The sequence below is a fragment of the Prionailurus viverrinus genome, chromosome A2 (assembly GCF_022837055.1).
Source record: "Prionailurus viverrinus isolate Anna chromosome A2, UM_Priviv_1.0, whole genome shotgun sequence".
In the NCBI taxonomy this organism is placed as follows: domain Eukaryota; kingdom Metazoa; phylum Chordata; class Mammalia; order Carnivora; family Felidae; genus Prionailurus; species Prionailurus viverrinus.
In genome coordinates this window covers 91,916,606-91,940,237 of record NC_062562.1, presented here as the reverse complement: position 1 = coordinate 91,940,237, position 23,632 = coordinate 91,916,606, and the positions used below count along the sequence as shown (strand labels likewise).

Sequence of the window (23,632 nt, the reverse complement as noted above, 5' to 3'; positions counted from 1 at the left end):
AATCAGAATGAAACCTGACTAAAAAGTAAATCTCCAAATATCTTGCTAAGAATGTGAGATTCATTAATTATTTTATCAACAAATATAGAATAAGTTCCTACTATGTGGCAAGAACTGTGCCAGGTATGAAAGTTAAATAGTGGATGACCTAAGCATGGTCCCTCTCCATGAAGCTTACCGTCTAGGGGAGGGGACAGGCAACAAACAAGAGAAAAAGGTAATTAGACTTGATAAGTAGGATAAGCAAATAAATAGGTTGTTGAAGTAGAGAAAAACTGAAGGAGAACTCAACTCTGAAGAAAATCACTATTAGGAAAGGCATTCTCAAGGGTTGAGCCTTATACCCAGAAGTCTGATCACACAGGGCTCTGTAGGCCATATAACATTAATAATAAATGTGAACATTTACTGAGTGCCAAGCACAGTTACAAATGCTTGATATGAATAATCTTCCTTAACTTTACCAGCACATATTATGCCAGGGAGGGATTAAGAACTTGTGTAAGACTCTACAAATAGAAAGTGGTGAAACTAGGACTTGACTCCAAGAAATATGTTTGAAGAGAAACCATTCTAGACCTAAGTGGCAATTAACACAATCTTTTTAACATTTAAGAAGATTGGCTGGAAGATAAATGGCTAGTAGAAGGGGGAAAACTGGAAGCTCCATTAGGACACCAATAAGGGAGTGTAGACAAGAGATAAACAAGGTATTTATTACTGTAACCGTCATGGAGATTGAGGTAAATAGATCAAGATATATTTTGGAGAGAAGATTGACAAGACTTGATAATTAGGAATTATTATAGAAAATGAGGGAGAAAGAGAAATCAAATACGAATTTTAGATTCTGACTTGATCAACCATGTAGGTAGATTGTGAGACCACTTGTTAAGGAAGAGGTAAAGAAGATTAGAGGGGGAAAAAATCTGATCTAAACTCGCTAGCTAGAGATTTAAATGTGGTGTCATGATCATACAGGTGGTATTTAAAGCCATTCTAAAAATTCTACAAAGACAGAAAGGAAAATGAATAGAGAATAAAGATCACACAATACAGGGCTAAGTCAGGAAATACTGATCTTTCAAAGTTGTGAAGAGCATGGAGAATGAGCTTCTTTTCACAGAGTCATTATTTTATCCCATTCCATCTTGATTTGATGTCAATCAAAATATACCACTGGATATTTAGTACAAAAAAAAAAGGCAATATGCTAGTGCAAACACACCAGTTACTGCATGCAGAGTAAAGGAATGAGGAAGGGGAAAATGAAAGAATAAACTATCAACTAGTACTCAGGATGTGGTGGAACCAAACTGAGTTTTTTAATTAAAAAAAATTTTTTTTAATGTTTTTATTTATTTTTGAAGGAGAGAGAGACAGAGCATGAGCTGGGGAGCAGAGAGAGAGGGAGACATAGAATTTGAAGCAGGCTCCAGGCTCTGAACTTTCAGCACAGAGCCTGACGCGGGGCTCGAATTCATGAACTGTGAAATCATGATCTGAGCTGAAGTCGGATGCTCAACTCACTGAGCCACCCGGGCACCCCTTTCCTTTTTTTTTTGAATGTTTACTCATTTTTGAGAGACAGCGTGTGAGCGAGGGAGCAGTGAGAAAGGGAGACACAGAATCCGAAGCAGGATCTAGGCTCTGAGCTGTCAGCACAGAGCCTGATGCGGGGCTCGAACCCATGAACCACGAGATCATGACCTGAGCTGAAGTCGGACACTTAACCGACTGAGCCACCCAGGCGCCCCAAATTGAGTTTTTTAACACAGAATGTATTCTTGATCTGTACGAACAGAGTTTTGGAACAAAGTGGCAGGTTCCTTCTTTAGTAGACACCTTCTGTCTGCTGCTGGAACACATCAGTTTTATCTTCCTCCTCTATTTCCAACTGTGTGGGTATGTCTGTTTCACTGGCTGGCTGTCTTTCAAATGGGAATCTGATCTGCCTTATAGACAAACCCTGTGGTTGACAGAAGGCTTTCATTAGTTTGCTAAGTGTTGTATGCCTCTTAATCTTTTTTTTATTTTTTACTTTTTAATGTTTGTTTATTTTTGAGACTATGCGAGAGACAGAGTGCAAACAGCAGAGGGGCAGACAGAGGGAGATACAGAATCTGAAGCGGGCTCCAGGCTCTGAGCTGTCAGCACAGAGTCTGACGCGGGGCTCAAACCCATGAACCTCGAGATCATGACCTGAGCTAAAGTCGGATGCTTAACCGACTGAACCACTCAGGCACCCTTACGCCTCTTAATCCTAACACTGCACCACAGAAGCATCCTGACCCAACACCTTCAAATTAATATGATCATTTTTCTCAGTCTTGACTCCTTCCTTGGGCTTTTCATTGACCATGGAGAATTTCAGAGTATCCTCCTCTGCCACTTCACAAAGGAGGTATCAGGTCCACACTGAATGAGCACAGAAGCAAGTACCAGTAGTGGCATAAGAAGTACTTCATTTCTTTTTTATGACTGAATATCAATCCACAGTATGGAATATATATTTTGTTTATTCATTTGTCAGTTGATAGGACATTTGGGTTGTTACCATTTTTTGATTATGAGTAATGCTGCAATGAACGTCCGTATATATGCTTTTTGTGAACATATTTTCAATATTCTCGGAAATACATATACACATATATGCATATGTAGATATATATGTATCTATAGATAGATACACACACACATACATATATGTATCCATATATATAGGAGTTATGTGCTGGGTCATGTGGTAAATCTATATTTAACTTTTTGAGAAACTTCCAGACTGGTTTTCAAAGGGGCTACATGATTTATTTCCTTCTATCAATGTATGAGGATTTCAATTTTTCCAGCTCCTTGCCAATACTTGTTATTATTTGTTCTTTTGATTTTAGCCATCCTAGTGGATGAGCAGTAATATCTCATTGTGTTTTTGATTTGCAATTCCCTGTTATTGATGTTGAGCACCTTTCATGTGTTTATTGGTCATTTGTACATCCTCTCTAGAAAAATGCCTATTCAGATTCTTTGCCCATTTGTAAATGTTTTGTTTTTGTTTTTATTACTAAGTTGTAAGAGTACTTTATACATATTTTAGATAGAAGTCCCTTATCAGACATTTAACTTTGCAAAAATTTCCTCCCATTCTATGGATCATCTTTTCACTTTCTTGATGATATTCTTCAAAGCAAAAAGGTTTTAAGTTTGATTATGCCAATGTATCTACTTTTTCTTTTGTGGCTTGTGTATTTGCTATTATATCTGGGAAATTATTCCTAATCCAAGGTCAGGAAGATTTACATTTATGTTTTCTTCCAAGAGTTTTCATGGAAGTCTGATCCATTTTCAGTAATTTTTGTATATGAAATAAGGTAGTAGTGCACAAGCAAGTTTTATTAATGTTTTTCATCTTAATAATATAAAAGTATTTTATTTATATTTTAGGAAATAAACTATTTTAAAATATTTAATATTTAATATATTTTAAATATATATTTATAAAATATTTAATTATTGTATTTTATAATTTAAACAGATTCAGATTCTAAGTCTTTCTTAGCTCTTGAAAGATATGGTAATTTTTCACTATTCTATCTACTTTTCTGTAAGTGGGAAAAGTATTTATCAACTCCTTTTTCACTTTGTGACAGCTCAGTTAATTTTTGAAGTTTTGTTTCATACTTCACTCCTTCCTTCTCTTATACCTACTATAGTATAAAAAAATTATTATTTCTTCTGAGTACAACTTTTGTCATAAATTAAGTACTGCGGTACAATTGTAAAGTAACAAACAGGTCTCTACAAAACTAATTTTATCTCTACTTCATATTTTCCATATTTGTTACTTCAAATTCTTACCAGAATGGTTTCAATCTTGTTTCAAGTATCACATTTGTGTTTTTTAGCTTAACTTTTCTAACTATTTTTCAGTCTGTGGGTAGGGAGAAATTAAAACTTGGAACAAATTAATTCAGTTTCTACTTTACTTCTCTATTTCTCAGTCTTCCCAGTAACCTACAAAAACAATTGCCCACCTTTTTTTTTTTTTTTAAACTTGAATTCTAATCTCAACTCTCTAACCTCCCAACTCTGGCTATTTCCCAGTAACCCCTCAATCCCTAAACCAGAAACCCTGCAAGGGTTGTTTCCAACTGCTCACTAAGACATCCTCCATCTTAGCAAAAAGAAAAAAAATCATTTGTATTTCTCTAACACTACAGAGCCATGTGATGTGCTCCTACAAGATAATTTACTATATTTCTGTTCCCCTACTTCTTCACCCAATCTTATCCTTGGATTTTCACAGATTATTATTCTCAAGCTTGCCTATCTTAGCTCATGTAGCTCCTCCTTCTGTCCTGGGGTAAACACTTGCATCACCATTTTAAAGGACATCATTACTCTTTATCTGTGAAGAGTAGAACAAGAAAAGAACACTTGATTCAGATACTCTCAAGATTCCTAAAGGACCAGAGATCATTTCTCATTGTTCTACAAGCACTTATGTCAGGGAGCATCCAGACAAAAGGTAAGGTATAACTATTCTTTCCAATAGTTTGCTTGCATTTCACAAACCTAATCTTCCAAATAGGTATGTTTCAGCCAGAGGTTCACAATCAAATTTATTTATAATTAAGAAGTTTCTTTGGTTTCACTTCAGTAAAAAAAAAAAAAATAGCATAGTTTTGTTTTGCTTTTAAAAAGGAAGACTTTTTGCAACTGCATTTTTTAACTTCTAAGACGAGAATTCTGAAATAACACCCTCCTTCCTTTTCTGGAAATTAGAGCCATTGTATTAGCACTTAAATACTATGGGTGCGTATATTATATAAACATATATTTGCTTGCATATGTGTAGAAACATTTACTAAGCCATGTTTCTGTTTCAATAATGTGTGCTTATATATTTTTACAAGAGTATTTTTACTTCATGGACTTTTTTAGAGCTGAATCATTTCCTTTTTATCAAAAAAGACAGCTAACACCTAAGAACAAGCCAAAAAGCATTTCCCTTTAAATATTTGAACTACTCAGTCTAAAAATAATCTATTCAAGAACTATTTCTACTCCACTCATTTGTCTAAGAAACAAGACTAACAACTTAGTTTATCAATGCTTTAATTTCTATTCAGAAGACTAGCATAACTTTAATGCAACTTTGCAAATGCACAGGAGATGTTTATTGTGTAAACTTCATTTTGATTTCATTGACTTAGGATTTATAGGTTTGATCTATGAGATTCTTATACTACTTTTATCTTCAAAACCTTAGTATCCTCAATATTTAGTATCTTCCATAATTAAACTTATTTACTAGAAATAATAAATAGAAGTAACAAAATTTTCATTTCACAAAGTTCATCTCAAACATCTAAGAGTTCATCATACTGCAATAAAAGGAATCATACTGCAATAAAAGAATTCAGTAAGTATATATCAAACAATTATGTGACACGATGGAAGTGTTAGTAATATGACAGTAATCATTTGATACTAATAAGTGTATCAAATCAACATGTTGTACACCTTAAACTTCAAAATATGTCAATTATACCTAAGTAAAGTGGGAAAAAAACAAAGCAAAAATGTATCATAATAAATGCCCAGATTTTCTCAAAATCCAAAATGCCAAATATTGCAACAGGACATGGAAATTAAGATTCCAGATATATGAGTTCTTTATATATGGCCCTAATTGCTCTATCAAAACTGGTTTCTAGTTGTCACTCTTTTCTTCTCTTTCAGAAATATGATTTATGAGGTAGTAATATGTATGGTAATTTAGGCAGTGTGGTCCAATAGAATGTTCTACATATGTGCTGTCCAGTTTGGTAGTCATTAGCTGCACATGCCTACTCAACACCTGAAATGTGACATGGCAACTGAAGAAGCGATTTGGTAATTTTATTTACTCTTAACTGACAGTAATTTACATGGTGGCATGTGGTTAGTGGCCACTGTATTGAATAGTACATGTTTAAGGTACTGAATATTTTCATTTACAAATACTTTTGAAATGCAGAAAATCATTTTTTTAACAACAGTTATAAGCATAGAGATTAGCAGACCAGAGTTTTATAGGAACACCTGTTGTCCTAATATGAACCTTTTCTTCTATCATTGTAAAAAAGTAAAGTCACATGGCACAGTATGTCATCTCTTACATGTATACAACCTAAGAAAAACAACACTAGTCTAGCCTGACTTAAAAAGACAACTGAGCAATCACTAGTTATATGTATGAATTAAATGAAAGAAATAAAATAAATGTAATATAGAAAGAGAAAGAATGCTATAGGAATCTGATGGTGAGATTTTTCTTCAAATTGGTCAGGGAAAAGCCTGTGGAGAGAATGAACTTCAACTATTAAAAGTGTGAGAAATAGAAATGATTCAGGAAGATACTCTAGGTATAATGTAAAGCCTGAAAAGATAAACCCAAGAAGATGCATGGTTAGCTGACAAATGGCATTTTCCTGAGAAGATAGTGGATTTACCTGAGCAGTACAAAAAAAGAGGAAATAAAATAGCTAAGGACTTAAAAAAGGAATGAATCTTACTTCTAATCTTTAGGTGATTCTTTTAAATATATATTTGAAAATCAAAAAGACTTTTAAACCTGGTTGTTTTGAAGTCTCTCAGAGCTGTAGAGATGTATTCAGATAAATGTTTTTCCATGAGTGCTACTCTAATCCAGGCTCTACCCTAAAAGGAAGAAGAAAGAATCAAATGTGAAAAAAAATTACAGGTTAAAAAAATATTTTGTCCACTGTCATCAAAAATATAAGCATTTTAATATGTAAATAACAATTCAGTCAAAATATACATTTGATAAAGACTAAAAAATATTTAAGTAGATAAGAACAGGTAGGTCTTGATTATATAAAGTTTGTTTTTTTGTCATTTGTTTCTCTAAATATATAGGGTACCGTATGTCATACTAATTTTCTATTAGCTGTAGGGAGGTAACTATTAATATTGAGTTACTCGGGTCAGAGACTTTATGTAACTCTACTTCAATGCCCAAATTAACATGCTAATTAAAATGAGTCCCCTTATAAAACATGAAGAGCAGAGTCCATTCTTTTTTTTTTTAAATGACCATTGCCACACCACTTAAGAAAACTTCCCACCTATCCTTCCAGAGGGAGGTTTTAGATAACTAATATTGAACCAAATTTCATTACGTACCATGCATCCAAATCATGAGTTACTGAGTTTGTACCCGTAACATTCTAAAACTATTACCAAATATTTTAACTGGAAAAAACAAACTCACAATAAAGTTACACAAAACCATATATTCTAGTAGAAAATCACATAAGCAGACAATTCTGACTAAACGTGAATAATTTAATTTTACTTTTGAAAGGGGTAATATCATTCAATAGTTGAGACTAGCCAGTTTTGTTTTTGTTTTTGTTTTTTTTTAATAATCCAAAGCATTTCTCCTGGACTCTGTTTAAAATTAAAGAATATAAGAGGTCACATTTGTAATGAGAATTTTTTAATTCGATTGCTTTCATTTTCACGCAGCTCTCCCACCAATCTCCAGAAAATCTATGAAGATTAATGAGATAGAAAATCAAAACAATGCAATGGCAGTTGAGAATAAAGGTGACGCTAATCATTATACATGATGGTCAATCACCTGGTATGGAGAAAAAAAGCATTTTTAAAAAAGTTTACTTACTTATTTTTGAGAGAGAGAGAGAGGGAGGGAGGGAGGGAGGGAGGGAGGGAGGGAGGGAGGATGAGCAAGCTGGGGAGGGACACAGAATCCAAGAAGGCTCCATACTGTCAACACAGAGGCCTGACACAGGGCCCAACTCACAAACCATATGATCTGAACTCACTCACGAACCCTGAGATCATGACCTGAGCCAAAATGGAATCTGATGCTTAACCAACTGAGCCACCCAGGTGCCCAGAAAAAAACAAAAAACAAAAAACACACACAACATTCTTTAGAAATGTCTATACCTCTAGTGAATTCACCAAACCTCTGGATAGGAAAAATCAAAAAGGAGTCAATCTAGACAGTGGTAAAACCTGACAAACTAGAAGCAGCAGTATTGTGAAAAAAAGGAACGATATGAATGTGATTAGCAGGGCAGTCAATTTGTTCATCAAACTCAAAACCCCTTTTAGTTTGCCCAGGGCTCAGTCCATTTTTCCTGCTGAGTAAGCCTTGGGGAACCTACAAATAGCAGTGGTTGATCAGAACAAAAGGAAGGAAGAAGCAAGCCATTGGTCAGCAGTCTCAAGTTTCTCTCCTGAAATTTCCTTTGAAAGACACAGAGACTGGTAGTGGTGGTTTGAATCAAAAGGCTATGATTTCACCAGAGCAGAAGGTGGGAGAGTTGCTCGCCAGAGAAAGTTAGACACAGGAGACTGTGCTATTGCTAGATAAGAAATGTGGGGAAAGCCCTGCTTCCTGATTTATTAATTTCAATTCATGCAAAACTGGCCTGCACCTAATTTCCTGTCCTTGTATGTTTGTGGAATTCTCTATTATATTGTGATAATACACTGTGCTAATTTTAAGTTTCTTTTCTTTCAACAAAAGAACTTTTACTAGAACAGGAGATAAATAGACTTATAAAAGTTGTTGGGGCCATAAAGTGGGAAAGCCTTACAGCTTGGCTTAATTAATATATGCTTAGCTCTGGCTTAAGATACATTAAGATATTTATATACATTAAAATACTTAATCTTCTCAAGAATTGTGTGAGTTACAATACTAGCCCTACTTTATGAGGAAACAAAAAACAGACACATTGAGAAGACAGGAAACATCTCACCACCAAACCAACCAACCTAACTGAACTAAAATCTATACGGTCTATATACTCTACCTTCCCTCCTGTTTCAGGGGATAACCTATAATCATTTAAGAGAGTAAAAAAACAAATTACAGAGTAGGCAAAGATATCTGCATTATATACATATGACAAAAAGCTCTCATTTATAAAATACAAATAATTCTTACAAATCTATAAGAATAACTCAACTAAAAATTGGGCTTGCAAGGGAAAGACTTTATAGATTCTACTTCTTTAGTGGGTACCAAAATATTCAGATGTTTTCTTCCTTTTTAAGTTAGTTTTATAATTTTTTTCAAAGAATTTGTCCATTTCATCTAAATTTTAAAATTCCTAGGTATGGTGACTTGGTTAAGTGTGCTACTCTTGATTTCAGGTCAGGTCAAGATCTTGTGGTTTGTGAGCTTGAGCCCTGCGTCAGTTTCTGTGCAGACAGTGCAGACCCTACTTGGGATTCTCTCCCTCCCTCTCTGCCTCTCCCCACCTTGGAATAAATAAATAAACCTTAAAAAAATAAAATTTATAGGTATGAATTATTCATAATATCCTTTTAGGATTTTTAATGCCTATACGGCCTATGGGGTTGGTTGGCCTATTTCTGATACTGGTAATTTATAATCTTTTTCTCTGTATGAATAGTCTTGTTAGAAGCTTACCAATTGTATTAATCTTTTTAAAACCACCACCTTTTAGTTTTGTTGAGCTTTTTCTATTGTATATATTTTTTCAATTTAATTGATTTTTTTTCCCTTTATTTCTTTCCTTCTTTTTGGATGTATTACTTTTCTTAAATAGCTTCTTGAGATGAAAACCTTCATCAATGACTTTCAGCCTTTATTTTTTTTAATACATGAGCCTACCTAAGTCTTTTTTTCTCTAAGCACAAATTTTACATGTTATATTTTCATTATCACTACTTTCCATTTATTTTTCCATTTTAATTTTAACTTCTTTCATCCGTGACTTATTTAGAAGTCCTTCTCAATTTTTACTCACATAAGCATTTTCTAGTTATATTTTTGTTATTAATTATAGGTTTATTCCACTGTGATCAGAGAACACATTTGAGATGATTTCAATCTGAAATTCAATGAAATGAATTATAACTCAGCATATGATCAATTTTTGGATAAGTTCTGTATGTGTTTGGTTTAAATGAATATTTTGAATGAATATTTATACATTCTTACATACTTCAGTTCTCTGGTACTACTAATCCTTATTAATATTTTCTACTACAATTACTTAAAAGTCTACTATCTGCATCTCCAATAGATCTGTTTCAATTACCTTTTTTTATTTCTTAGTTTTGGTCATTAGATCTTGTTTCCTGATATGCATAGTGAGCGGTTTTTGATTGAATACTGGACACTGTATATAAAAGTTTGTAGCTGCACTAACGCTACCTTTCTCTGGAGTAGATTTATTTTTGCTCAGGTAGGAAGGGAGTGTACTTAAACATCACTTTTCACTGTTTAAGGGCACCAATTGTAGGACTTTTTTGGGCTGGTCTTTGTCTGAATATCTCTTACTCCCAAGGTGGAATCTTTCTGGGGTCACAAATAAAAGTCTACAGTATTTTACAAGGCCCCTCCAACTTGTTTGACCTTAAACTCTAACCTCTTTATCTCCAGACCAAAACTGTGAAATCTTTATAATCAGCTTTTTTAGCTTCCTACCTGCAACTTTCAGCCTGGTTTATGAGACTTTTGCTCTATGCTTCAAGTAGCTAAAAGTTGGCAAACACCTCACAGGAAAACTGCATGTATAACTTCAGACACATCTGTCTGCAGCTATCTCAATAAAGTCCTGGTTTCAGTGGCAGGTCCAAGTTCCACCTTCTGTTTCTCTAGCCTAGAGAAACTAAAAGAATTCCCAGCACTCTCTGATTGACTCTGTATCAATGATGTGAACAGACAAATGTCCTTAGGCTAACAGCCAAGATGAAAGTAGGGCTCACACCTCATGTACGATCCTTCTCTCTAGTATTGTGGCCACTTAAGTCCTCATGCCTTGTCTGTTCTCTTATGTCTTAAATTTATTGTTTTGTGTATTTTATCCAAACTCTACAGTTGTTGGCAGAAGGGATGCTCTGATACAAGCTACTCTGTCATCACCAGAAGCAGAAACTGGTTCATTTCTCACCTCCAGGATCTTTTTTTTTTGTTTTACTTCAGTTATATCCTTCTACTATGACTCTCTCCCTCCATGTGCATTCTCCATACTGCACTCAGTTGATCTTTTTGAAATGCAAACTACATAACAATACTCTATTATTTAAAAAAATTAAAAGAAAGAAACCCTCAAGTAGCTCCCCATTGCATTCAGAGTAATATCTAAACTCTTAACATACTCTGCTTCCTCTGCTTACCATTTGAACAGCACATTTCTTTCTGTAATTCACATCCTGGCTCAAATGTTGTTGCACCACACAAGCCTTCCCTATCCAACCTATCTAAAAGAGTGTCCTTTCTTCCACCACTCTGATCACTTTCTAACTTAACCTGTTTCATTTTTTTAAGGCCCCTGAGATTATATTATATATACCCTGATTTGTTATAATTACTGAAACATTACACAACATTTGTTCTCTGCCATCTTTTCACCAATGCCACTGTATCCTCAATATTTATTAACAGTTTCTAGCACACAGTAGACAGTCAATATATACTTGTTGAATAAATGGATAAAACTAAAGTAGGTAAGTAACTTGCTCATTGCCAGTAGGCATTAGAGGTACCAGTGACAAGTGGGGAAAAGGAATGATGTGAGGAAAATGGTCTTTCATAAAGATTCATATGAACTTAGTATTTAAAATGGAAAGAATGTAAAACAAATGGGCAGAATCAGAGTATTTCTGGTTTCTGCCTAGGAAACCGTTTTTTTATTTTTAAAGCTCCCCAAGTATGTCTGCCATTCTTCCAGGTTTGCAGCCATCAAAATAAAGAATTAGGAATAGGAAATGTCAAGCGGTGGTTTAAGGGACAAGAGGAGACAGACTTGTTAGTAATAGAAAATGATTATAAAAATCATGTCTTCACAAATCTATCTTACTGTAAAGTTCTAGTATTTGATAACTCTAGTGTATCTGTGATTAATAGCCCCACTGTCCCTACCTCTTTCGGTAGAAAATTTGGCTAACCTACCTCTAAGAAAGAGCAGTGATAAAGTCAGCTTCTGAATAAAGGAAAACGTATACAAGAGGATGAGACCAAAAAAGACCAGGAAGGATTGGGGATTTCTGTCCTAGAAATGTGTTAAGGACTGCATTCACAGTTCTGACATAGTATAGGTGCTCAAAAATGTATCAGATGAAAGAATGCATGAATATATGAATGGCTGGTATGGCCAGCATATTAGAAATTGGTCCAATATGTTAAACTCAAGAACCAAAGAAATGTACAGAGTAAGCAACCACAAACCAGGAAAGCTTAACTTAGCCACAAACAAGAACTGTTCTTAAAAACAAAGAAAAAGAGGGGCACCTGGATGCCTTAGTCAGGTGAGCATCTGACTGTTCATTTTGGCTCAGGTCATGATCTCATGGTTCATGAGTTTGAGCCCTGCCTTGGGCTGTGCGCTGACAGTGTAGAACCTGCTTGAGATTCTCTCTCCCTCTCTCTCTTCCCCTCCCCCACGCTTGCTCTCTTTCTCTCTCAAAATAAACTTAAAAAAAAAATAACCATTAAAAACAAAGAAAAAGAAAACTACATAAGATAGGCAGGAAGGCAAGAAGAACTCAAGAACAGTACAGAGCTCATATGCTGGAATTGCTGTTGCCTCACACAACAACAAAAACAGAAGGAGGAAAATAATTTCTTGAGCTTGAAATCAGTTGGAATACTAAGAAAATCCAATGGAAATACATGTAAGATCAGTAACTGTGGTAACTAAGGATCCATTTAGGGAATTTCTGTCAGAAATCACCTATTATGCTGATAAGTAATCAGTCCAACAGCAGATGGGAAAGATGGGTGTGTTCAGAATAGAGTAAAATAAATGCCCTTTGCGATGAAGTTAGTTTTCTAAGCGTGCTAATTCTAGTCTGAAACTTAAATAAGAAATCCCATATACAGAAATCCCATTCCCAGAACCTCTGCGTATTGTAGAAAGAAGAGCTGCTGATACACCTGAGATGTAAAGATTACAGAAATGATGTTTAATTCAAATACTGTATTCCACTGTTAGGCTTTCTTTAAGCCCTGGCAAATAGGTTCAGCTGGACAAAGACTGAGCAAAGAAAGGGACTGTCAGCATTTCACAGATCTCAGCTCAGAGTGACCAAGTATCAGATCTCCCATGGTGGCAAGTTTCTACGATGTGAATCTGAGTTGTACAGTAGTTGTAGGACACAGACAATCCTGATTAAAATCAATGCAACTAAAGTTAAAGAAAGTTTCCATACTGAATTAGTCATTGTTCTGTAAGGTATCTTGTCTTCCAGTGCTTAGTATGTCATCCACATAACCCTAAAGGTGTAATCAAAGTTATTCTGCTTCTTATATAGAATTCAAAAATGAAGATCTGCTTGGTCCCAGGTGTACTGAGTTGCACATTGTTTAGCAGGTAAATTTGATGCTGTGGTTCTGATAAGTTTTCACAAATGTCAAAACTGGATGTGAGTGCTGTATAGGCTAGTAGTTACTCCTGAAAGCAGCTCAAAGTCTCAATAAACCAGCCATCTAAGGCATTTGCTTAATCCTTCAATCCTGACAGTTGGCATTAGCACGTGTGATTTAATAAGTAGATTAAATACTTTGTTCTTCCCACCACAATGAATAAAGACAGAAGTAATATTTGCTTGTAGACTTTCCCCAGCATAACCAGGCAAATCACTGATCTTTCTTTCCCCAGTAAATGGAATCTATTTGAGGCCTGAGCAAACAAAGATATAAATGCCAGATTTTGGAACCTGATTATTATGCAGGGATATTCAACACTGGTTTTTTACAGAATAAATATTAACTCTCTCTGATGGGCAGCACCTTGCTGTGCAGGGCCTATTCCCAAGAGTCTCATTAAGAGAGGTAGTCAGCTGGGTTTTGCATTTATGTGTTACACCCAAGTCCAAATGCTACATATCTAATGTGTGTTAACTTCACAATTACCTTTTGTATTTTGGTATATGCTAGTTCTATAAATATATTCTCTCCTATACTGAAGGGGTTTAGAATACACTTATTATCAATTGCTCCTACTTTTAATTTGAAAATAAGAAAATAAAGTTTACATAACACCTGGGACACTATTTTTATACACTTCATTCATTCAAATTACATCTTGCCTTTTAATCTTAACCTACAGAAGAAAAGATTTTTTTTAATTTTAAAAATATTAAAAAAAAATTTTTTTTTCTGGAGAGCAAGCAAGTGCAAGCAGGAGAGAGGGCCAGAGGGCAAGACAGAGAGAATCTTAAGAAGGCTCAAAGCTCACCACAGAGTCCCACACAGGGCTTGATCCCACAGCCCTGGGATCATGGCCTGAGCCAAAACCAAGAGTCAGATGTTCAACCAACTGAGCCACCCAGGAGCCCCCAATATGATTCTTAAACCATAAAGAAAACATGAAAGGAAACCTGATATAAACTCAACTAAGATGCAAAGGAGAATTCAGATTGTACATTTTCTAAACCTGTAGTCAATCAGATAATTCAAATGTAAATAAATGCATAAATTCAATAGTTTGAGAAAACAGAAGCTAAAGGGACTACTAACACAATATTATAGCTAAGAAGAAAGTCATTAAAATAAAAAACAAGTTTTAAACATCTATAAGAAAAAACATTTTCAATAATCTAGCTATAATTGACTTAAAAATGAAGACATTTATTGGCTTAAAAAATGTGTGACACAGGGAAGAAAACTGATTCAAACTAATAAAGTTCAAAGACAATGAAACAGAAAGTTAACCATTGCTCAGACTGGCGGCAGTGAAGGAGGCAGCAGTGGTTTCACAAAATGCAATCTACAGCCCTAGTTTTCAAAAGGCGCCAAAAATCACAGCTATCAACTTTATCCAAAAATACTTATATAGTATAATTTAAAAATATTTAACTATCTTTCTAATTATGTCACTTAAATATTATAAATCTCATTTTAAAAAACATTCAGTTTATGTATTACAAAATGTTTAACTTTAATATATCTTTATCAATTTTGCTAACTAATAATTTTCCAGAAGAAAAAATACGCTAAATAAAAACAGATGCAGGAACAATAAACTTGGAAACTATACTTCTGAAATATGATTGCTATACTATTTTCATTTATTAAAGAGACTTGTAATTTATAAGTTTGTAACTATGAAATAATGAATTGAACTGAATTATGTCTTGATCTTACAATTGTATGTATCTGTTTTCAATCTTTATTTTCTACCCGGGTTTGATGCTGTAACTCTTAAGTGTCAAAAATAGTAAGGAAAGCTAGTATGATGATCCAGTAAAAAAAAACAAAACTCCTAAACTAAAGCTGATATAGGTTATATCAGCAACTCAGACCTATTATAATCTTAAAAATATTGAGGACTCCAAAGTGCTTTTATATAGATTATATCTATTGCTATTTACTGTATTACAAGTTAAAACTGAAAACTTCTAAAATATTAGATAAAAAATATATAAAATTCTAAAATTAGATTATATACATATACACCCATTAAATGTTAATGTAAATAACATCTTTTATTAAAAATAACTCTCTTTTCCTAAACAAAAATATTAGTGAGGAAAGTAGGTCTGTTTTATATTTTTTCAAATCTTTTTTTTTTAATTTTTTTTAATGTTTATTTATTTTTGAGGAAGAGAGAGACAGCACAAGTGGGAGAGGGGCAGAGAGAGAGGGGGATAGAGAATCCAAAGCAGGCTCTAGGCTCCGAGCTGTCAGCACAGAGCCTGATGTGGGTCTCAAACTCACCGACCACAAGATCATGCACAGAGCCCGATGTGGTCCTTGAACTCAGGAACTGCGAGATCATGACCTGAGCCAAAGTCGGTCGTCCAACTGACTGAGAAACCCAGGCTCCCCTCAAATCTTTTTAATGTATGGCTTAATAAACGTGAACTAGGTATCTGCTGCTGCATTCAATCTAAGGTGTTGTTTTGGCTGAAGCATATGAAGGCAATATAATCTAGCCTCACTAGATACACAGTTGCAAAAGGACACCTTTTATAGCCTTTTTAGATAATTGTGGACATTCTTCTTTGATTCTACATTAAAATTCAATAACTGAGAATTCCTTAAAGGCTAACAGCAACATGGAATCTATAACCGTATCAATGAACTCTTCATACTGTATTACATTAAACCCACTGGATAAAATGGATCTTTTACCCATGCATGATTTTTTAATTCCATGCAATGATCATTTGGAAAGTATGAGGTTTGCAGGTTTACCAAATGCTAACACATCTCATTAAACAAGTTAAAAAATGCATTTCTAATTTCAACATCATTGTTATCAGAAAAGTCTAAGTTCAAGGAAATTGTTGGTCTTAAGATGGTAAATACAAGTTTTTCAAGATTCTAATTTTTACTTCAAAGTTTTGATTTTACCATTGGCAACAAATGCTGTCAGCTGTTTCCCTTGAATTATAAGGCTTACTTTGTTCATTTTTATTCAAGAAAATTCTACCAAATGCCTAAATCTAAAAAACTATACTTTCTATGCGTTTAAGTAAAAATAGTATTACATGACACAAGTGTCTAATTCAGCTCACAAATTCGAATGGCTACATGAATACTTTTCCTTGAAACAACCATCATATTTTAATATGCTATAAAGCTTTATGTGTACTTTCCATTTTATTACTCAGGATATTAAAAAGACAGGCATTCAATGGCTGAATTTTAATAAAATTAATAATGCTTACTGCACCATCGTGGATATTCTCATGTGAAACAGGTTTTTTTTGTTTTGTTTTGTTTTTAAGACTGAATGCAGTAGGAAGAACACAATGATTACTAGTACAGTTTAATGCCACTGCCCTAATTCATACTAAAGAACTAATTCTGCCACCATAGCTTCTGTATCAGCAGTGCAAGTGCCAACATAGTGCAAAAACCAAATAACACCCTGGTACTATATGAAAATAGTTTTGACATTATGGACCTCCAGGGTTCTTCAGGACACTGAGGGCCACTGGGTTAGGTAATTCAAGAAATGTACAAACCTCACAGAATAGGAAATATTTTATTGTGCTTCTCAAAAAAAAAAATAATTCATACTGACTAACTACAAATCCTTTTGCTATTCCGAAGGCCACAGTGAAGACTCAACAGCATTCTAAAATAACTACATGCAATTAAAAGAAATGGAAACAAGCCTACAAAAGATGTTAAACTTTGTCAAGTGCTTAATCCCAACAAAGAAAAAAAAATTACATAGCAAAGAGCTCAGAATTTTCTATTTGGGTCAAAACTGTTTAGGATTAGATTATATACATTGCATATTATTATTTATTTCTTACCTTAGCTCTAGAGGAACTGACATTTTCCATATTTTCAATGCTGCAGATACAATTCTGTGAAACCTTCCGGCAAGCCACTCTGATATAGTCCCAGAAGCTACGAGGACTTTCATAACCAAACCAGGTTACTTGACCTTCAGAAGACAAATTGTAATACAAAATAAAAGAAAACTAGACTAGAAAATTCAAAATGCAAGAATAAAATTCTAAAAAATAAAGACAGCATATGTACTATAGTGAAAAGGGTAATGATCTCATTGGCCAAAAGCCTTAAATCTAGTCCTGCTCTACTTTTAATTAGTTGTGCTACTTTAGGCAATTTATTTAATGGATTTGGATCATAGTTTTCTCAACAATAAAACCAAACAAATCAAAGAAAAAGGGACTAGAGACTAACCACCTGGTAGATAGCACCCAGAAAACCCTCCTTATGGTTCTAGTTAACCATTAATTCACATGTCACCGGTTGCATTCTAAACCTTTCTCTACATAGAGAAACAGAAAAAATAATAACACAACCCCTTTCCTCCTCTTCACAAGGAAACTTCAAAGAAATAAAACAATGTGTGGTCTACCCTCTAAGTAACATGATGAATTAGAATCCTGCATTCACTGATCATTCATTATCTGCCCAATCGTTCCCATCTAAAAAGCCATCAAGTTTCCCTCTGTCATTCATCTGCTCTCTTCTAGTTGGCAAACCATCAAAATTCATTCAGGCATTTACCATTATAATTTTTTTCAGATTTGGGTAATTATGGGTCTGTTCACAAACAAATGTTCTTTTGTGTTATCTCCCATTAGTATTACTATTTCTATGTGGGACTCTTCAGTGGTGGATCTGTGGGAGCCATTTTGTATTCTGAGCATTTTTAAGCAGAATGTAAGAGACATCTTAATACTTTCTTTAGTTTTTCTGGAATGATTAGTCTTACCTAAGGAAGTTGTTTAATCTTAATGTAGAAGCATCTTAAATCTGTGCTTCCTTTATCTATCTATCTATCTATCTATCTATCTATCTATCTATCTCAAATCTTCCTTTCCCCAGTAATAGTTTCTCTCTAGCAACATCAAAAGCGTTCTTGTCGGCAAGCACTGTCTTAGGAGAACTGTCTCAAATGATACTTCAGTGGTTTCCAACCACAGGAGCTCGAAACAGTAACTGGGCTGCTTTTTAAAAAATATACATGCATGGGCTCCACCCCAAGGTAAATAATCAAAACCTTTAAGGGCAGGCCCAGGCATAGGTATTTTTTAAAAAGATCACCTTGCTATTTCTAATAATTTACTTACGGTTAATTAACCAATAGAAATTGTACATATCATGATAGGAAACTTGTATTCATTATTCTGGACATTTTAAAGTTCTTTTCTTCTTGCACCCGATATATGATCTCTACAGTGGATCAACACCTTCCTATGTGCTGACACAGCACTCTGTGCTTATTTATCCTTATAAATGTTTACTTGATTATCTTACATATTAGGGGGTAAAATCAGTAAGGCAAGGACTGTCTTATCTGTCTTTAAATCAATCTCTAACATCTGACACATGCTTGGTTCACAGTAGGCATTCAGAAAATATTTGTTAAACAAATCAACTGGTGAATCAACACAAAAGAGATCATCTTAATTGCATATAAAAATTCGATTTTTAAAATTCTGCATATCTTTTTATAGTGACAGTTCACAGACAATCTGAGAAGGCATCTGCATGCTAGATTACAAATGTCAAACATTCTGGACAAACACACCTTTATCTATATAAATAAAAACACAAAAGCATCTACAAATCTTTACATAACTATTTCTATAACTCAATATCTCCTTAAAAATCAAAGCTTACTACCTACAAACAGAAATCTATAGGAATACTTAAAATTTCCTGTCTTCCTCTCTAATCTCTCCCTACCACTTTCCTTTGCCCCCTCTGTTCTGTGGGTTAAAAAAAAATTCCTGGTACAGTATCTCAATATACTTTGTCTTTGGGACAACATCAATTTGTTAGCCATTTGGAGAGGAGGTAAGATGCCTACTGGTTAAGAATATATGCTTTTGAGTTGGGAGGGATCTGAATTAGATCACTTTCTAGTTAATAAGTTAACTTCACTCTGTAAATTGGGTTTCATCTATAAGTTAACAATAATGGTAGTACCTACATGATAACACTGTTAATATGGATTCAATGAGATAATCTGTGGGAGGCAATTAGTAGACAGCCTGGTACAGATGTTAACAATTATTACTACAGTTACTGTTATTATCATACAAATAGTTAAAGAACCCAAGCTCCCCTGTAGTGTCAACGAAGTGGGAATGAGATGCAAAATTAAATTTTTCCCATTACTTGCTCAGAATCTAGGAAAGTCCTTAAAATTTGCTCCCTAATTCAGCCTTTTCACATATCAACCATTTTATATTCACCTCCCCAATATGTCTCTATTCTCAATTAATTTTCTTTGGCTTCTACTAAGTAGGATCATTCCATAATTTAAGATGAGAGGTATGGTTGCCAGACTTCCAAAATGAGGAGATATTAAAGAAAGGGAATATTACAAGCTTTCTCTGTCAACTTTATTTTAAATCTTCTCATGAGTTTGACATGGCTAAAGAAAATAACTTAAGACGTTTTAAAATAAAGCTGTCAAAAAATCCCAAAACAATAGAACAAAGCCCCATTTTGGAGGAGAGGAAACCAAGATATCAAAAAGCAAAATCTAGGCTAAGGTTAAACAGAAGGAATGGGCACTAAATCTGTGGGACTCCAGGTATGGGTAAGATGTGTTATCTATAAGACTCTCACCCAAGAGACCATGGCAAGATTTCCCAGATTACAAACCAAGAGACTAAACAATTAACAGAATGACATATCATCATGATTTGCAGGGCCTTAAAAAAATAACCTGTAGTTATCTCCACAATACTTTTATCTACTCCGCAAACTAGATGTAAGGATAACTTGGCTTGATTCTGCCTTCCTTCCTCTTCCGTGTGCATCATGTCCAAAGTCAAGTTCTGAATTCAAGACACTGAATTTTTCACATTCAAAAGAATCTGTTTTGAATAAGAGAAGGTGCATTCCCTTGTTAGAGCCTCCAAACAAACTCTCGTGTAAATTGTATATCCTAGAATTTTATTTAAATAGTTAAATTCTGCATCTATTAAAAGGTTACATTTAATTGAAAATAATGGAAGTGTTCAACTGGTCACTTGAAATATTATTATTTGAAGACAACTTTTAAACACAGATTAATTGCAAAAGATGTACTGAGAGTATTAGTCTGTAATCACTATTCAACAGAAAAATCAAAAACAAAGCTACAAGTGGATTGATCACGCCTTCAAAAATAACTATTGAATAAACAATCACTCCTCAAATACTTTCATTTCCATAAAAATAACCATAAAAGCAAATCACACTTCAAGAAAACAACTAGTTTATATCTTGAAGAAATTTTATTCTGGAGAAGAAATACACTGTCACTAACAATTATTTTTAAAGCCCTTGATAAGTGTATAATATGCTTTCAGTTATGTTTTCCTAGAAGTTAACTTTTAGCAATGACAAAGTTAACAAACTTTCCCAAACTTATCAGCATTCCATCATTTTAAGGCAAAGAAAGAAAGAAAGAGTGAAAAGTTAGCTAGACTAAAAGATAATGTGCTACTAACCAACTATGTGGTATCCTTCCCACCAAACAGCATTATTTTCAGCACCTAACAATGGCCTGTGATCTCTCGGGTCCAATGTTATTCTAAAATTACTCTTCTAAAAAATTTTAAAAATAAAATAAAATTACTCTTCTGTATTACTTAAGTTAGATGTCTGTTCATATCATGCAATATATTTGTGTTTTGCTTATATCTTAGTTCACATCCAGAATGAGACCTTCTGAGAACAAGGACTAAATTTTCTAAAGTGGTTCTCTACTAAGTAGTGGCTAATTACACATTATCTTTTGATAATACAAAATATAAATGAATCTGTTAAGTGACTTCCTTTCTCCAGCCTTTGTATTAGTGCTTATCTATGTAAAGAGCAAATGAAAAACTGGTCCCACAAATTTAAGTCTTGTTAGTGTTACAATACATCACATCAATGACAATATCAAAGACTACCACCTTGGAACTGTCATTCAACTAGACAAGCAATAAAATACAGTCCCATCAAATTTTAATTGACCACTCTGAAAGTTTTCAGACACTTAAAGGAAAATAGTCACTTGTAGACTGATTGTTGCCAATATATTAGTATTTAGATATACAACTTTAACTTTTCACTTTAAATTTTGTAACAGCAATCCTCAATTTCTTACTGCTAATTTATAAAACTCAGTTTAATATTTTCTATTATAGTTTTGCTAAACAGAGAAAATTCCCATTTCTGCAAAAAGAATCTTTTCCTTTAAAAAAAAGTATATTATTATTTGAGGTTCATATTTATTAGATCACTCAGCTCTGAAAGTGAAATAATGGCAATGATAATTAATTTTCTAGGTAAAAGGTCATATATTCTAAAAAGAGGAATCAAATTTAAACACTTTAAAAATACTTTAATTACATATTAAGTTGAATCTTAAGAAGAGTAAATCTAGATTGGATACTCAGTTGTACTTATATTGCTAATGCTGTATGTTACTTACAGGGCATCTCAAGTAAGTCACTTAGCAACTATGAATCATAGTTTACAAAATATGATTATTATTCTTTGTTACTGACAATGTCTTATTCAGTGGTAAGGAGTTTACCACAAATACCAATAATATGTATCTATACTGTAAAACTGAGTCCATTCTTAACCTTCCACAAAATTTAAGATGACCAGGTTCACCAAAAATCCAAAAATTGAATTTGACTTAATAAGCTTTTTATCCCAGTAATTTTACCATCTTTCTGAGTAGAGTACAAAGGTTTTGTTTTTTCCTTCTACCAGTGTTTTAACATAAGGCTTAGACTACTGGCAGATTGAATTAGAATACTGAAGGCTGAAATCCATAAAGAGAGCAGTACATCAATGTGCAGCCCCAAAGAAATCAAGCATAATTTGTTTCAGTAGTGATTAAGGCTATATGTAGAGAACATGAAACAAACGAAACTGTTTAAAATGATTACTTGTGGAAATGAGGGTTAATAAGAAGACATTTGTTTTCTACTTTCTATCTTTTGTCTTAATTATAATCCTTAGAAAGAATGACTATATATTTCTTTTCTAATTAAAAAATATAACAAAAGGCTAGGTCATAAGTACAGAGCCCAGCAGTGTTTTTGCAGACAGCAGGAACTCAATTAAAAAGTTTTGAATAAGTGAATAAAAGCATGCATTCTACCTGGGAGAAAGGAAACTAAGAAATATATTCCCACTAATGGTTCAAGAATGGCAAAGAAGTTATTGATACTGCCCATGTATGTTTCATTGAGTGACTGTTAAAATCACACAGCTTCCCTAAGCCCCCAGTTAGCATGTAATACAAATATTATTACACAGCAGTTACAAAAACGAAGAAATAACTAATAATTATATCATTAAGAGTTATAATAAAATGTAAATTACACTGATAGATGTAATTAATAAAAGTCATTAAAACCATGGAACATAGAGAAATGTGGAGGGGGTCACTGAGAAAGGAAGGAAAGTAAATAATTATATTGAGTGGGTTTACATCAAGATATTAATTTAAAAATTAGCATAAGCATATTTGTGCTCTCTGGATTAACCAAAACAAAAAAATAAAGCTTTGCAAAACCCATGCAATGTACTAAAAAAGATCACTTAACTGATACAGCCCTCCCCAGTAAGTCAATTCCATGCTCCCGCGCAGCTCAGTGGCGGGAGACATCACCAGCATAGAGTACCTTGAAGAGGTATTTGGAGATGAGCCAGCCATCTGCAACTTTGGGATATCTCTTTAAAAAAAATAAACAACAACAACAACAACAACACACAGATATTTAAGAAACCTGCTATCAAGTTTACAATTGCAAAGTGAATAGCCCAAATAAGATGGCTACACATTATCTCGATGCAGTAAACACTAGTTTTACCTAATAAATAAAATAAACTCAGTTAAGATGAATATGAGATACACCTAGCACGTAAATCAAGCTGGTCCCTTGTATCCTGTTCTACTGGAGAAGGGAAGGTATTTGCAAGTCACAGAAATGGGTTCCCTGTTTGTGTCAGGGCCATCATTCTTCCCAAAATTGATACGCCGATGTTGACAGGGCAAAAAGAGCAAAAGCGTGAATGAATCCGCTACCTTTGCACCTCAGAATTTATAAGATTGGTTAGGAAAACTAACTACTATTAAACTATTAATATTAAACTATACAGCTTATAACATTT

General features: G+C 33.9%; 2 protein-coding genes and 1 long non-coding RNA gene across 7 annotated transcripts in view; 1 reads left to right on the top strand and 2 right to left on the bottom strand.

Annotated features, from left to right (window-relative positions):
• Positions 1-23,632, bottom strand: part of RUNDC3B (RUN domain containing 3B) — a 154,971-nt gene that overhangs the window by 80,327 nt on the left and 51,012 nt on the right. For 2 of the 4 annotated variants that reach the window (XM_047842025.1, XM_047842043.1), the window contains exons 3-5: positions 23,143-23,193; positions 17,290-17,423; positions 6,617-6,702 (exon numbers count right to left, since the gene is read on the bottom strand). In XM_047842025.1, coding sequence (XP_047697981.1) covers positions 6,617-6,702; positions 17,290-17,423; positions 23,143-23,193 — 271 coding nt within the window. The remainder of the gene's footprint in view (positions 1-6,616; positions 6,703-17,289; positions 17,424-23,142; positions 23,194-23,632) is intronic. The other 2 variants (XM_047842036.1, XM_047842050.1) reach the window with 1 other exon arrangement.
• LOC125156271 (small ubiquitin-related modifier 2-like) lies at positions 1,835-2,362 on the bottom strand. Of its 2 annotated transcripts, XM_047842093.1 has the most exons (3): positions 2,269-2,362; positions 1,969-2,040; positions 1,835-1,911 (listed from the first exon to the last, which is right to left on the bottom strand). In XM_047842093.1, exons 1-3 carry the CDS (start codon positions 2,360-2,362, stop codon positions 1,835-1,837), a joined length of 243 nt encoding a protein of 80 aa, XP_047698049.1. The 2 variants fall into 2 exon arrangements, with proteins under 2 accessions (XP_047698049.1, XP_047698041.1); XM_047842085.1 differs by having other exon boundaries at positions 1,835-2,040.
• Positions 4,413-7,630, top strand: LOC125156279 (uncharacterized). Its single transcript, XR_007148524.1, has 2 exons — positions 4,413-4,525; positions 7,534-7,630. It is a non-coding gene; the product is annotated as an uncharacterized LOC125156279 (long non-coding RNA).